This window comes from Hyperoodon ampullatus (assembly GCF_949752795.1).
Source record: "Hyperoodon ampullatus genome assembly, chromosome: 16".
Classification (NCBI taxonomy): Eukaryota; Metazoa; Chordata; class Mammalia; order Artiodactyla; family Ziphiidae; genus Hyperoodon; species Hyperoodon ampullatus.
The window spans coordinates 54385090-54401529 of record NC_136929.1 but is presented as its reverse complement, the minus strand read 5'-3'; the positions used below and the strand labels follow the sequence as shown (position 1 = coordinate 54401529).

The 16440-nt window shown below is 41.0% G+C and overlaps 1 protein-coding gene across 1 annotated transcript in view; it reads left to right on the top strand.

Moving 5' to 3' along the window:
• Positions 1–16440, top strand: part of EPSTI1 (epithelial stromal interaction 1) — a gene marked incomplete at both ends in the record, with an annotated part of 96458 nt that overhangs the window by 29172 nt on the left and 50846 nt on the right. The window contains 2 exons of the mRNA XM_079721863.1: positions 1334–1417; positions 10753–10826. Of these exons, the coding sequence (XP_079577989.1) occupies positions 1334–1417; positions 10753–10826 (158 nt within the window). The remainder of the gene's footprint in view (positions 1–1333; positions 1418–10752; positions 10827–16440) is intronic.

The window sequence follows — 16440 nt, the reverse complement described above, 5'->3', positions numbered from 1 at the left end:
CATACACATACACACTCTCAAAAAGAGAAAAAGGGAAAAAAAAATATATCATTGCTCTCAAAGGCCACCTCAATTTGGGATGATTTGTTGTCTATTCAGGTATTCCACAGATGCAGGGTACATCAAGTTGATTGTGGAGATTTAATCCGCTGCTCCTGAGGCTGCTGGTAGAGATTTCCATTTCTCTTCTGTGTTCGCACAGCTCCTCCTTCAGCTTTGCATTTGGCCCCGCGTCTGCGTGTAGGTCGCCTGACGGCGTCTGTTCTTTGCTCAGACAGGACGGGGTTAAAGCAGCAGCTCATTTGGGGGCTCTGGCTCACTCAGGCCGCGGGGAGGGAGGGGTATGGATGCGGGGCGAGCCTGCGGTGGCAGAGGCTGGCGTGACGTTGCACCAGCCTGAGGCGCGCCCTGTATTCTCCCGGGGAAGCTGTCCCTGGATCATGGGACCCTGGCAGTGGAGGGCTGCACAGGCTCCCAGGAGGTGAGTTGTGGACAGTGACCTGTGCTCGCACATAGGCCTCGTGGCGGCGTCAGCAGCCCCAGCGTCCCACGCCCGTCTCTGGGGTCCGTGGTGTTAGCCGTGGCTCGCGCCCGTCTCTGGAGCTCCTTTAAGCAGCGCTCTTAATCCCTCTCCTCGTGCACCAGGACACAAAGAGGCAAGAAAATGTCTCTTGCCTCTTCGGCAGCTCCAGACTTTTTCCCGGACTCCCTCCCGGCTAGCCATGGTGCATTAGCCCCTTCAGGCTGTGTTCACACCGCCAACCCCTTTCCTGTCCCTGGGATTCGACCTCCGAAGCCCGAGCCTCAGCTCCCAGCCCTGCCCGCCCCGGCGGGTGAGCAGACAAGCCTCTCGGGCTGGTGAGTGCTGTTCGGCACCAATCCTCTGTGTGGGAATCTCTGTGCTTTGCCCTCCGCACCCCTGTTGCTGTGCTCTCCTCCGCGGCTCCGAAGCTTCCCCCCTCTGCCCCCACAGTCTCCACCCACGAAGGGGCTTCTAGTGTGTGGAAACCTTTCCTCCTTCACAGCTCCATCCCACTGGTGCAGGTCCCATCCCTATCCTTTTGTCTCTGTTTATTCTTTTTTCTTTTGCCCAACCCAGGTATGTGGGGAGTTTCTTGCCTTTTGGGAGGTCTGAGGTCTTCTGCCAGCGTTCAGTAGGAGTTGTTCCACATGTAGATACATCTCTGATGTATTTGTGGGGAGGAAGGTGATCTCCATGTCTTACTCTTCCACCATCTTGAAGCTCTTCCTTTCATCATAATTTTGTGTTCCATTGGTTCAGACTGAAAAATAGTAACTGCTTTTTGTCTTCTGTAATCTCAATACAATTTAGCTAAAAAGAGAAGAATATATAAGAATCAAGAGGGAAGCTGAAGAAGCTGAAATCCAAAAAATGAAGGCAGTTCAGAGAGAAAAGGTAAGACATTGGAGAGAATGGTGAGTCAGCATTTACTGAGGGCTTCTAATGGGCCAGGTTCTCTCTAGACACTGTTCATATACAAAGTGTTTAATCCTCACAAGAGCCTATGAAGTGTATAATATTCTTATTACCCAAGTTTGCAAATGAAACTGACAGAGGATTAGATAACTTGACCAAGGACTCGTAGCCAGTAAACAGAAGTAGGGTTTGAATCCAGTCTGACTGATCTCAGAGCTAGAGTTCTTTGTCATCACACTCTCTCGCCTCCCAGGTAAGTGATCAAAGGAGTAGCTGTGTATTTGGCCAGAAGGCACAGCAGTTGGTAACAATGGCCACCAGTGGTACACCATCATATTTATATCCAAATATTGAATTTTCCAGGGTGAGTGTTAAATAGGTGAACATACCTCTCTCGCTGATAAAGAAAAAACATGCATTTACATTTCAGTATTAGTGATATGATCTATTTCAAACCTCAAACTGATGTTTTTAGTTTTGATACTCTTTCTGGGGCTTGGGGGGAAGAATCTCTTAAAAATGATCATCTGCTAGAGAAGGAAGAATGTACTGTTCTTCTTTCCCCATCCCCCCCCCACTCCTGCTCCCATTCCCCACAGAGTCCTAAGCTGTAGTAGGTTTTAAGTGTTGGAGGTCTGGGGGCAAGAGGTTGAATCACCGATGACCAAGTATGACATCTGCTGCAGGTTTATGTCATGAAAACACAATTCTTTTTCTTGCTGTCTGTATCTCTCTTCATCCTTCTCTTTTTTTCCTTTTAAAGATTGAGTGTTGGTCAAAATTTAAACCTGGTTACCAAGCAATAGATATTTTTACTAGAATTAATGAAGCCCAAAGCTGGTGGCTTGTGGAATGTGCAAGAGTGTTAGTCTTTTCTTTCCCCGAGGAGCTCTCTACCTGGCTGGGGAGCAAACTAAGTCTTTCTTGCCAGGTGTCCTGTTGTGCTGTGTGACCTTGGACAGGCCCCTACCCCTCTCTGAACTATTCCTATAAAATGAGTCTGTAAGCCCCACCTCCTTGTCTCTCAAGGCTGGGAACATGTGTAGATGTAGAGATGCTACATCTGTAGAGATGCTACATCTGTAGAGATGCTACATCTGTAAAGATGTAGGCTCTGGGGTAGAGATAAGATTGGACTTACACATGAGGAATTGAAATGCTGGAGGTATAAAAAAAAGAGTATAGGCACTTTGTTTACTAAATTTGATTCAGCAGCTCACTTCCAAGTCATCATCTATTATACCTTCATTGAAAAAATTCTCATAATAACTTTTTAAAACCTTTCTCTCTCTTTCTACCTCTCTGTTCCTCACTCTTTTCCATTCAACCCCACCCCCGCCCCATTTTTTCTTTCAAAGGAAGGTTCACACTTCAGTCTTGTGATTGTAGAGAAGGTATTCCCTTTATATAGCATAATCATTCTGTATTTCAGGTGCAACTAAGAAAATCATCAAATCTATTTAAGGGGCTTGCAGATCCTAAAGAATTGTGTTGTCAACTCTTATCCTAAAAGTGATTTATTAGTTGTCATTTAATACCCATAAATGGCTGGCTTGTGGGTCATTTATAGCTCATTTTTTCTTTGGTCAAATTATGTATACTATTCAGAAATGTTAGTGGCTGAAACAGTTTTCTTTAACATTGAGTAAAAGCAGCATTCCCTCCTTTTCCAAATTATACTGTAACACCAGATGTACAGCAATCATTAACTACAGAAGTCTTAACTGGGTTGGCTTTTCTAACATGACAAATGTAATGATTATTGGTATAAATTTGTCCAAAAGTGAGAGATGGGGAGAGGGAGTTGCTACATATAGATCCATCCCATTCAAAATGTGGTCCTTGAACCAGCAGCCTTGATATCACTTATTAGACCTACAGAATCTCAAATCCCACCCCAGACCTTCTGAAACAGAACCTGCATTTTAACAAGCTCCCCAGGTGATTCTTGTACACAAACCGGTTTGAGGAGCATTAATCTAAACTGCCTTACAAGAGAAGGAGCAGCCCACTCTGGTCCTTCCACAGACTTGATTTCTCTGGCTAATTGGCCCGGACTGCCACCCTGACCTAGCTCTCCCTGTTGTATATAAATCTGTTGCTTTTCATACCAGATGTGAGCCCATTTAATAGCTTATGTCATATAAAAGAAAAATGGACATTAGCCACCTAGAAATGGCATACTTCACATTGCCAGTGTGAAAATGGCCAAGGGAAGTGATAATGGCTGTGCTTATGGAGCATTTATTCCTTAAAATGCACAGCAAACACACACATGGACACCAGCTGACAAAATACCACCGTCCCCCTTAGGCACATGGCTGCTGTCCAGGAGCTATGAGCCAAGTCGAATCCAAGAGCCTATTGCCACCCGAGAACCTCTAACTTGGCCTCTTGGTCTTAATCCCCCTTGACCTTCAGTTTGTCCTCTCCCAGGAGGGGTCACCAGGGAACACTGGGTCTCTTTCTGATTGGTCACCACCTGTGTGTAAGTGAGGGGAGAGTAAACTGTACTCCCTGCCAGCACATATGGGTCCTTAATACGCACAAAGGTATGAAAGGCAGCCAGCTCTTCAGCCTCTGATCATGTCAGTGGGATCCAGGAAGAGTTAATCCTGTGGGTTAAGGGGAACTTTGGAGAGGCCACTGGGACGCTTCAGTTAAACTTGTATTCCCTACATTAGAGTATGTTGATGTTATGTATTCTTCCAGTGGTGTACTGGGGCCTCCTTGTCCTGGCTCATGAGAGTGGATTGTTCTATTTTGTGGGCTAGCGGACTTCATGTTGGTAGACGGAAACTGACCATGAGGAGTATTTTCACCACAGAAATCAGTAAATGCTACAAATCAACCTCCCCTCCTCCTCCCTGCTGGAGCTGGTTGTTAAACTTATCATCACACCACTGCTTTGCCCGAAAGGAAAGAGGTCCTCCTTTCACTGCCTCCGCCCCCCGCCCCGCCACATTCCCAAACCAAGCTTCAGAGGGCTTGGCAGCGAGGGCAAGGATTTTATGAATTATCTGGCACATTATGTGTCTGATACTTACTGATTTAAAAATAGATTACAACCCATGTGGTAGGCAGAAAAATGCCCCCTCCCCTCCTCTTCCACATTCTAATCCCTGGAACCTAGGGAGATGTTCTCTTACATGGCAAAGGGGAGCTAAGTTTGCAGGTGGAATTAAGGTTGCTCATCAACTTACTTTCAAGTAGAGAGAGTGTATCCTGCATTTTTCAGGTGGGTCCAGTGTTACCATAAGGGTCCTTAACTTGGAAGAGGGAGAGAGAAGATTGAGAGCATGAAGAGATGGAGCAGTAGAAAGACTGAGCCTGCCATTGTTGGCTTGAAGTAGAGAAAGGCCATTGGATAAAAGAGACTAAACCTATGGGTAGGAGCTACAAAACCATAACTGTGGTACCCCTAACTCCTACACTGAACAAATAGATGACTGACATCTTAGGATAGCAGAGCATGCAAACAGAAGATGTGGTTCTGGAAATAGAGTGCATGTTGTAGGGGTAGAAAGAAGTAAAGTCCCTGCTGTAGTCTTTGGAGGGGACTCATATTGCTAGCTACCTAAAAGCCTTGTGGACATAACAGCTGCTACTGGTACTGGATTCTGCCAATTTCCCTCAACATCAATATATTATTTTAGCCCTGTTAGACCCGTTTTGGACTTCTGACCTCCAGAACTGTAAGATTATTAACAAATTTATGTTGTTTTAAGCTATTAAGTTCATGGTTGTTATAGCAGCAATAGAAAACTAATACAACTTATGTGGTTTTAATGTGTATTAATTTTTCTTCCTGGAGATCTGTATGGCAGAGTAATAATTTGATTTTTTTCCAGACTTTCATAATGCCCACAAACTTAAAAAATAAAAATCTCCAATTCCATGTCAAAGACCCTCCCTACCTCCTGGATTCATCTTATTCTGCCTTTGATCCTCATATGTTTGAAATCATATTATATAGGGCTATATAGTTTACAAATTCTTTCATTTGATTCTCCCAACCTCTTAGGGTATTATTATTATTATTATTATTATTATTATTATTATTATTATTTCTAGGAAACAAGTACTAGCGAGGGCTAACAGTTTAAAAACAGTTTTAGGAATAAAACTCAACATCAAGGAAATTATTTCAATATTGTTTTTATAAACTTGGAAAAGTTTCCATTTCTTAAAACTTTCAAGGAACAAAACAAAACTTTCAAGTATTTCCCAGAAATATGGTTCCTACATCATGCATTTCTTTGTGGATGAGCTGGTGTGGGCATTAAGCCTCTGGTTGTTGGAATGCAGTAGGGTCCCATTAATTGACCCCATTAATTAATCCTGTAATGTTGGGATGTTAATTATATCTCTGAAATGCAGATGTAGTACTAAAAGGGTAAGCTGTAAGCTTCTTTATGTTTCACTTTCCTTAGCTGTAAAATGGGTATAATAATATAATAATGGGACTGGTGGGATTAAAGGATACAATAGGTGCAAATCTCTTTGTACAATGGGTAGCACTAAGTAAGCAGTGAAAAAGGGTGCCCTGACCTAATTATACATGTAAAGAAGTGCCCTAATTCATTTGACTCTACTATTATTTCAACCTCTTGTGTGGAAGGCAGAGAGGATTTTTATTTTACACATGAATTGGATTGGTTTAATTTATTTCTAAGTTAAATAAACCCACATGAACTGGGTTGCTGGAGAAAAAACACACTGGCTCTTCCTGTCACACGAGATTGCTGGGCTTCCCTCCCAGCTGGGTCTTTAACAATTCCTAGTGCACAGCACTTTCCTTTGCAGGCTAGGCTCATCTCTAATTACCGACATCTTCCTCCTTTCACATTCTTATCCTCACCTCTCGTTTTCAGCACATGACCTCATTTCCCACCTTCTAGTGAATAAAGACCACAAGGCTGGAAGCACCTATATTTTTCTGTTTCCTTACTCTTCCTTTGCTGTTTCTGCCCCCGTCTCGTCTCAGCAGGAATAAGAAAGTGCTCTTCCTTGTTGCTATGATGGACTCTCGCACCCGTGCTTCCCATCCCATCTTTCCTCCATCTCCCCGGGAACATTGCTGCTCCATCCGTTAACCCTCCTTTTCTCCTGTAGCTTTCTTTCTTTTTTTCTTTTTTTTTTTTTTGCGGTACGCGGGCCTCTCACTGTTGTGGCCTTTCCCGTTGCGGAGCACAGGCTCCGGACGCGCAGGCTCAGCAGCCATGGCTCACGGGCCCAGCCGCTCCGCGGCATGTGGGATCTTCCCGGACCGGGGCATGAACCTGTGTCCCCTGCATCGGCAGGCGGACTCTCAACCACTGCGCCACCAGGGAAGCCCTCTCCTGTAGCTTTCTTGTTGTTTCTGTTTTTCTCTCTTGGGGTATAATCATACTGAAATCTCTCATCTTAAAAACAAAGTGTCTCTGTTCTGGTTTGCTTTCAACTCCTCCCCCCCAAGCATCACAGCTCAGCTTCTTGAAAGCCTTTTCTACCACACTGGGTTCCTACATGCCAGTATGTAGACTGACTCCTTATAAATCACCTGAACAAACAAACAAACAAAAAAATCTCTGTTTTAAACAAAGTTCCCCAGGTGATGCTGAGCTCAGCTAGCTTAGAAACTTACCTTCTTTGAGTCCTCACCTTCACCTGTTGCTTGGTGGGCTGAGTTTGACTTCTGTCTCTAGTAATTCACTGGTATTTATCTAGCCAAGAATGACTAATGAGCTCTTAGTTGAAAAACCCAGTGGAGACTCTTCAGTTCCTAACTTATCTAAACTGTTTGTAATATTGTAACTATTAAATAGTACTTTGTCCTACACCTCTGGATTTCATCCGGATCCTTTTCCTCTGCTTGTTTTTCTGTTATTGGTGTTCTATCCAGGTCCCATCCATTCATCGTCTCTCATTTCCCTGTGCCTATGTCACCATATTCTTAGGTGAAAGCCCCTGCATTTCCACGTCTGTGGATTTTGCTTGTGCTGATGATTTCTGAAATCCACATCTCCAGACCATATTCCTGAATCCCAGAACCATATATTTTACTGTATGCTTGATATATCTTTCTAGATGTGCCACGGTGTATCTCAAATCCAGTAGGTTCAAAACTGACCTCATATTCATTCTGATGCTCTTAAGTGATAGTCACCAGTAATCTTCCCCCCTTTTTTGACTCATTCTCTATTAATATAGCCTACCTCCTACTGTTTCTTTTTACTCTCCTCTTATTTCTGTCCCCGACATTTTTCTAGGATTTGTCCTTTCTTTTCTGTCCCTGTTGTCTTAATTTGGGACTCATAATTTGGCCTGGATTACTGTGAGAACCACACCCTTGGTTTTTATATTTGTGGTCCTTTCTGTGGCTTATCCTTCGTGTTGCTTTCAGGGTGAGCTGCTTACTATCCTGCTTAAAATAACATAATGGCTCATCATTGCCTTTAATGAAGTCCCAACTCCTTTACTTGGCATATAAATTTCTTTATAATTGCCTCTTCCTACTTTCTCAACCTTGTCCTCCATGCGTCTCACCACATATCCCTTTGAATTTATCCACAAGCTTCTTGAGGTTTCCTGAACTGGCATATTCTCTTGTGCCTTTCTATATTGAAAATATTGTATGTTATAGGAATGCCCTTTTCCTATTCAGGGCCACTACTATCCCATCATTGTCTTTGTGCAAATTAGAGACAGATTCTTCATCCAGGCAGTCAGTTATGTGGGTGCTCAGATTGGTGACAGATGGTACTTTTGTGAGAAATAGAAAAAGACACCTCTGTTGTGCTGAAACACCCCATGCTGGGATGCAAGCCTTGGTAAGCTGAATGCTGCCTCTATTTCAGCCTTTTTCACCTCTCTGCTAGGCCCCTGGGCAGTAAGAAACCATACAATGGAGTGCAGTAGCCTTGCTCCCATCACCTCCTTTTCCTCCTGGAAAGTTCTTGCTTAAGATTGGTCTCTATCTAGAATTTCTACCTCTCATTAGACCCATGGTTCTTATCCTTTTATTTGGTCATCAGCCCCTAGGGAAATCTGAAGAAAGCTATGGACTCACACTCCATAAAAATAAGCATACTCCTATCAGACAGCTTATTCATGAACCCGAGGTTAGAAACCATATTCCAAATTTTATTCAAATTTTGGCTAATCTTAACCCTAACCCTAACCCTAACCCTAACCCAGGATGGGGTCTGCCCACATAGAAGGCACTGAATGAATGTCTGTGGAACTGTTGAAAGCATTTCCCAATTGCCCACTTCTGTGCTTTTTCTTTGTATTCATATTACATATTTGCAAACCTCTATTCCCTAATATATTTTACACACTGCCATCATGGCTTTCTTGTCTGTGTTCCCAACTAGCTTCTGAAATTTTCCAGAGTAGGCACTGTCTGTTTTTATTCCCAGCATCTAACAGAACATAGTACTGAGCATATAATAGGCATTTGATAAATGTTTGTTGAATACATGAGATTCAGTGATATTAAATGATTTGTTTAAGGTCACTCAGTGATGGTGGACCTAGAACTCATTCCATATTTTTTCTTCTGGACCTCATATTCTTAGATCTTTTATATTATGTATTTGTATATGTGTAAGTATGGTTGGGTGATTCCTTAACTCACTGTTAAATGGAAAGAAATAAGTAGTCTGACTAAATCTAAGTATTTGGATTAGTGTACTAAAACAGCTACCACAGTGGTAGGTATTGAATACTTAAGTACTCCAGTATTTTTCAAAATACTTCTCCATCAACTCTTGAGGGATAAACAGACCTTTGTTGGATAGAATTTAGCTACTGAGTAACTGTTTTTGTAAGTTGAGTCCAATGATAATCTGTTAGTGAAGAGATGAAATCCATGTTCCAATTTCTGACCTTGCTAAAGGACCCAGCCCTGGTCTCTAAATGCTTGTGTGATTTTCTCACTGTTCTCTAAGTAGCATTCCTAATCCTGGTTTAATCAATATCTACTGCTTGCTTCCTTGCTGTCTTTTACCTCGCGGCCCCCTTTTGTTCCCCCAGAGATGTGGGGAACTCATCACAATTGACTACTTTTGGTCTCATGAGTCAGGATTTTTTTCTAGATTGAGATCATGTTTATTCAGTTGTACAATTTTCTGTTAGTTTGCTTCCTAGAACTGTGATTCATTAATAATCCAATTGCCTTGTATTATAACTGAATTACAACTGAATTGTATTACAATTCTCTTGGATTGTAGTAAATTTCCTTTATGTTTTTTCTGAAACTGAAATCATCCATTTTACCTTTCAAAATGGGATGAGTTCTGTGTGAATGAAGGCTTTCATGGAAATGAACAATATGAACAGTTTTTTCCTCTCTTTGGAAGATGGAGCTAAACTTATGTTAGAGTTTGGAAGTGATGATTTCCATTATTCCCTTTTCACAGGTCTTCCTGAGGGACAAGTCCTTTTTTTTTTTTTTTTTTTTAAAGCAAATCCAGCTGCTTGACTTCTCCCTTGGATTCAATTAAAACTTCAAGTCTCTCCTGTGTTGTAGAACTTGTTTCAACTGCCCATTAAATTTGTTGTCTAGGAAGTCTACTTGTTTTTCACAGGCAAATTAAAAAAAAATGACAGCTGTATCATAGTAAAAAAACATAAGTGTTTCTGGGTTATTAAGTTGGATTAAAATATGCCAGAGCCATGGTGACAGTAATATCAAATGTGAAGTTCTTTATCTCTAGACTCTCCAAACAACTAATTTAAAAAATGAGAGGATTCATCTATGCAAGTGGATGGTTTTTTTTGGACATTTGCTGTTCAGTCTCTCAACAGCTTTAAGTATCTGATTCTAAGTCAGAAGGGAATTGAATTGGCTTATTGAAAATCTTTTCCTGAATGCTTTATTGTAATGTGGAGATATATATGTAGTATCAACTATTTAACCATTTATATATATACACATATTTCGTATCATCTATTTAATCATTTATTATAATTTTAATTTAACATGATTGGTGTAGAAATTTCATATTTTCCTTAGAACATTTTGAAAACACTGCTTAAGATATAAATGTTGCTATCATCTGAACTAAGGTAAAAATGTGAAATACTGATTCTGTGATTATACCAATCAAGTTGGAAGAGGGGAGTCATGGAAAGAACTTGGAGCTCCTGGCTTTCAGTGTAGGGCACATGCGTTGTGAGAGGGTTATCACCTTGGAAGCCCTGGTAGGTACCATATTGGACTACTGAGGCCACTTGAGCCTAAAGATTTTGGACCTTGGGTAACTTTAACATCATGATTCCGCTTAAAGCTTTCCTAATAGATTGCACTTTGATACTTGAAATTTCAGAGCAATAAACTAGAGGAGAAAAAGAGACTTCAAGAAAACCTCAGAAGAGAAGCTTTTAGAGAACATCAGCAATGGTAAATTTATATTTTCAGAACTTTGTACCTTTTATAGACATATTGTTCATTGTGCTTTTAAATTATAGGTGATAGTAACTATTCAAAACATCTGGTGTTGGATTGTTGACTATTAATTATGTAATTGAACTCTAGAAGTGAGGTTCTAAGTTTGGAGATATCTATACTCATTAAAGTATTCTTTAGTAGTCAACAGATTTGAAAGAATGCTGCCAAATTCGAGAAATTCCCCATTCTAAATAACTTGGAGGGCTTGCTTTTTGGTGAACCAGGTTACTTTTGATTATGAAGACTTCCAAAACACCAGTATAAGGAAGATGTTGTTTGAAGGAAGTACCCAAGCAGAATCTAAACTAACTAGGGATTTACCTAATGGACTGAGGACTTATATTTTTGTAAACAAGAAGTGAGAAGTAATTTCACAATTATCAGCAAAGCTCCCAATTGGTGGTCATACACCAAGGTACTTTTTCCAGTATGACTTGTGAATTACAGCAGCTAACATGTATAAGGCAACTACTATGTGCTTTATAATGTAGATAATCTACTCTCTTATACAAGCTTTAAAGATAAGTTTGTGTTCCAGCTCTAAGTAGGTAGGTTACTTGCACACTGCTTAAAAGAACAGACAAAACCAAAGAACCATATTTCTGTCCCTAGGTTAATTCCAAATATGGTAGAATTAAAACCAAGCAGATTTGGGTTCAAAATCCTAGCTCCATTCTTCAGCTGTGACCTTGGACAAGCTACTAAACCTCTTTAAAGCTTAGTTTTTCTAAAAAAAATTAGGGTTGGTAATATCTCTCCCATCGGCCATTTGTAAGGATTAAATAAAATATCTTATATAGGGCTTCCCTGGTGGTGCAGTGGTTAAGAATCCACCTGCCAATGCAGGGGACATGGGTTTGAGCCCTGGTCTGGGAAGATACCACATTCCATGGAGCAACTAAGCCCGTGCGCCACAACTACTGAGCCTGTGCTCTAGAGCCGGCGAGCCACGATTACTGAGCCCGCATGCCACAACTACTGAAGCCTGCGGCCCTAGAGCCCATGCTCTGCAACAAGAGAAGCCACCACCATGAGAAGCCCATGCACTGCAACAAAGATCCAATGCAGCCAAAAATAAATATAAATAAAATAAATTTATTTTTAAAATCTTATTAAAAATTTATTAAAAAAATAAATGGTATATAAGTGACTGAATTTCATGGGGACTTGATATGTAACTTCTTACAGAGGTTCTTGTTGAATGGGATCAGACAGCTTATTTTCTAGAGGCTGTTTAGAGATTTCTGGTTCCACCAGAACTAGTCATCAGCCTCCCACTTTCTGATGGACTGTACTGACTGCCTCCTCTTATCTATTCCTGTCGTTATACCTCATTTGTAGAATTTAAGATCATTCTGATGTTGGGGTGAGCATATGTGACACCTTAAGGTGTGTTCCTCTTCCAAGTACAGCATCGTCTGGTTTTCTCATTCCGCTGAGATTCTCCTGCCTCTACTGTAAGCAACAGCTCTTTGCTTTAAGACTCAGAGGTTGGAATGTAAAAGAAGTTTCTCAGCACTTCACTTTGCCCATTAGCAAGTTGGGTACCTGGCCTCCGCTACCCAGACCAGGAAAAGAGTGGAGATAGAATGGGGTTGGGTGGAAGTGCTAATGAATGATGTTATCTTTCCCCACTTTTGTTCTAAGGCAGACATGGGGGGCAAGGAAGCTGGTGTGAAGCTAAACACCAGGAGAAGTTGGCTGTCTTAGAGAGAGATAGAGGGCGGCAGGCAATAGATTAAGGGTTAAGGTATTATTGCCTCCCCCTTCTTTGGTAGAGAATGGATGAGAGTTGATTTCTCGGCCAATCAGAGGAGTTGAATGCCCCCAAATGCCATTGGGGCATTTGTAGCCTGGAGACACAATAAGAACAAATGTATTTATCTTGTGGCATCCTTGTTTACACTGGAAAAGGGAAGACCTGCTTACCAATGAGGGGTCTTAGGTACAGGACTGGGAAGTTGAACAAGTCCATCCTCTGGGGAGTTTTAAACATGATAAAGTGAAGGATGAGAGATTCCTGGAGTTTTAAAGGATGTGGGAGATTGTGTCATCAAACCTTTTTTTTTCTAGTCCTCCAGCTTCTTGAGTTTGTGTTTTACTGAATACTAGAGATCATCGTTTTTCTGTAAAGAAAGAAGAGTTCTACCCTCAGGCACCTCACACACTATCAGTGGAGCTGAATTCAATTACACGCACATTTCACTCTTGATCTTTCTTCTGCTTATCATAAAAGTCCCAGTTAACCAAGAAAAAGAGAAGTTGGCTAAAAATGAGAAGTATCTCAAATTGATTGTTAAAGCCTATTGAGAAACACAAGAAGAAGTATATGTGTGTGTTTTTTAAATGTATTTTGTTTTGAAGTACTTTTGAAATTAAAAGACCAATAGCTAATGAAATGAATGACCATTATATAGCTAGAAATATGAAAGAAACTTCTTGTATAAGATGGATCCTCTGTATAACAAGCCTTTATCATATTTTCTTAGAATCAGTTTATGGTGGAAGAATTGTATAGGAGAGCTATTAGAAATTTTTTAACATCTTTATTGGAATATAATTGCTTTACAATGGTGTGTTAGTTTCTGCTGTATAACATTTAATTTTTATTTATTTATTTATTTTTGGCTGCGTTGGGTCTCTGTTGCTGTGCGCAGGCTTTCCCTAGTTGCAGCGAGCAGGAGCTACTCTTCATTGCGGTGCGTGGGCTTCTCATTGTGGTGGCTTCTCTTGTTGTGGAGCACGGGCTCTAGGCTCGCGGGCTCAGTAGTTGTGGCTCACGGGCTTTAGAATGCAGGCTCAGTAGTTGTGGCTCATGGGCTTAGCTGCTCTGCGGCATGTGGGATCTTCCTGGACCAGGGCTCAAACCCGTGTCCCCTGCATTGGCAGGCAGATTCTTAACCACTGCGCCACCAGAGAAGTCCGAGAGCTCTTAGAATTTTAACAGCACAAAGTTTTCACTAGACCAACCAGGCTGTTCCCTATTCCATCCCCTTCACCAAAAAATTAGATTCTCCTGAAGCTAAGGAGATCTTAGGAGATCTAAGGATCACAGAATAGAAACGCAAATAAGGCATTCTTTCAATGCTGTGATATGTGTGTTTCAAATAGCAGACTAGGAGGGGTGTTCTTTGTTTTGTTTTTTCTGTAGAGAAGGGCAACCATGGACTTGAGCAGACTGTAAATCCAAGTTGCTGGAGAAAAAGCTCATGATATCATCCTGGGGCACCACCATGAGAATCTTAATGTATTCTTTCTTACCACCTTGTTCCTGACTTCGTTCATTTGCTTCTGATTATTTTTAGTGTTGTCAGTTATTTAGCTAACAGGCAGAAAACTAGGCTTTTATTGACATCCAGAGGGACTCTCCTGAGTGTAATAGTGAAAGCAGTTTATTGAATGCCTGTGGGGTTGCTTTCTAATTGTACGCATTAATCTGCCCAAGCAAGCTGGTGGAAAATACACAAGCAGATTGCATGTGCAGATGGAGCACACGGGATGGTTTTTATGAAAAGACCTCTGGAATGTACTTCTGCAGTACTGTCTTTTCCTTAAAAATCAAATGACTGTGACTATTTCAATTGGCGGCTGAGAACAGACCAGATTAATGGTGCATTAAGTCTGCTACTCTGGCTGGGGACAGACTTGAATTTCACAGTGTAGAGTTAGTTCTAGGATTCTTGAGCATGAAGGTGAAGGGTAGAAATAGACTTCTAACCTTGGCATAGTTTTCACCATTATTTTACTCTGTCATTCTTTACTACTTATAAAAAGACAAATGTGATTTTTCAGGATGGCCTTTTTAATTAGTCAATATTACTGGTAGATTTGAGGATTTGAAGTAACAGTTAATAAACCTTTGTGTGTGTGTGTGTGTGTGTGTTTTGTTATAATCAAAGAAAGGATGTTGTGATTTAGATTATTTAAATTTCAGCATTTGAAATTTAAATGGTAATTTATTTTGAGTCATAGTCATCTTTCTCACAATGTGGTTTTTGGATGGATGTCGAGACAGATTTGAACTTTGAGCCCATGTAATGAGTTATGGGTGTTAGGGTAAGATGTGAGTGGGGCAATCAGATGCATTTTGGGTGCAGGTGTTAGGAAAAACAATGTTCTCTTAAGGATTTGCTGGAGAGGTGAGAATTGGGTATATTTTAAGCATTTACAATTTTAACTCATATCTAATAATCATTTAAGCTAATTGTACATTTGTATAGTTTTAAAAATATACAAAGTTCTTGGCTCTTTTAAATGTTATTTCAAAGTAATAAGCTGCTGTATTATTGAGAACCTATGGAGTGTCAGCAGTGTTAGGCATATTATATACATTTTTTCATTTAATGTTTAGATCAACCCTATTAGGGATATATCATCTTCATTTTACAGGTGGAGGGTTGAGTAATTCAAAGTCACAGACATAGTGAGCAATGCAGCCAAACCTTGGTCTTGAGATTTGGAGGACCAGGGATAATGAGTAATTCACAGGTGTGCTGTACTCACAAGGTCAGGATTATCAGGCTAGGGCGGGGGTGATAAGCCCTGTAGCTACACGGGGGGGCCTGTGGAGAAGACTACAGAATAGGCCTGTGGAGAAGACTATAGAATAGGTCAGTTCAGAGATAAAGACTTGGGCAAAACTGACTTCTGATTCTTCCAAGGAGGATCTAAATTTTGCCTGCAAGAAGCAAAAGAAAAACTGAGGAAGTATGTCTGCTTTCTCTGATTTTCCTCAGACCCGAAGGACATCCTTTTCCAGGTCCAACACTGGATTAATTCCACAGTTAAGCTTCCTGTAGGGTACATGGGCTTTTGTGAGCTCTCCTGGCTGGACTGTACTCCTAGCTACCAATATTTCCAGGGGAGAAGGAGCTCAGTTCTTAAAACCTTGGTTGAAAAAGCTCTTGGAACCAAGCTCATTCCAAAGTAGGACCTTCTTATTTCTAAATTGCCAAGCACCACCATGAACTCAGCCTGCCGATGGTAATGTTGGGAAGTTTTCTTCATTTCCGCCATTGGAACCACACATCTCTTTAATTTCCATTTGAATGATAGTGTGATGAGTTCCTAGGAGGCACATCTTCATCTGTTTTAGTTTCCTAGAGCTGAGGATCCAGGCAGGTCTGCTGAATATGCACGCTTAGGTTCCAAGTTTGTCTTCTAATATGCTCCCTAAACTTCTAATGCCCTTCGTGGGAGCTTCCGAAAGACACTTAAGGGCTAAATTGATCCCTTATCCATATGGTAGGCTTAAATCCAACCTCGCATTTTATAATCCCAGTAAGGTGAACTGAAAGTCATCCTATTCATAACCTTCTATCTTATGCTAATGAAGTGAACTTATAGGTACAAAAATCCTCTGTTTTGTTCAGAATGAGACTGAACAGTTTATGAGAAATCTGAGAGAATCCCTATCTACTGACTGTTAAATCATGTTGATGGTTAAAATTTCTAGCCACTATCAATTCTTCCTGCAGATGTCCTAGTGAATGTTAACTCATTTTCATTCCCACTGCCACTACCTTCATATAGGTATTTGTCACATGCCACTTGCATTATGGCTTCT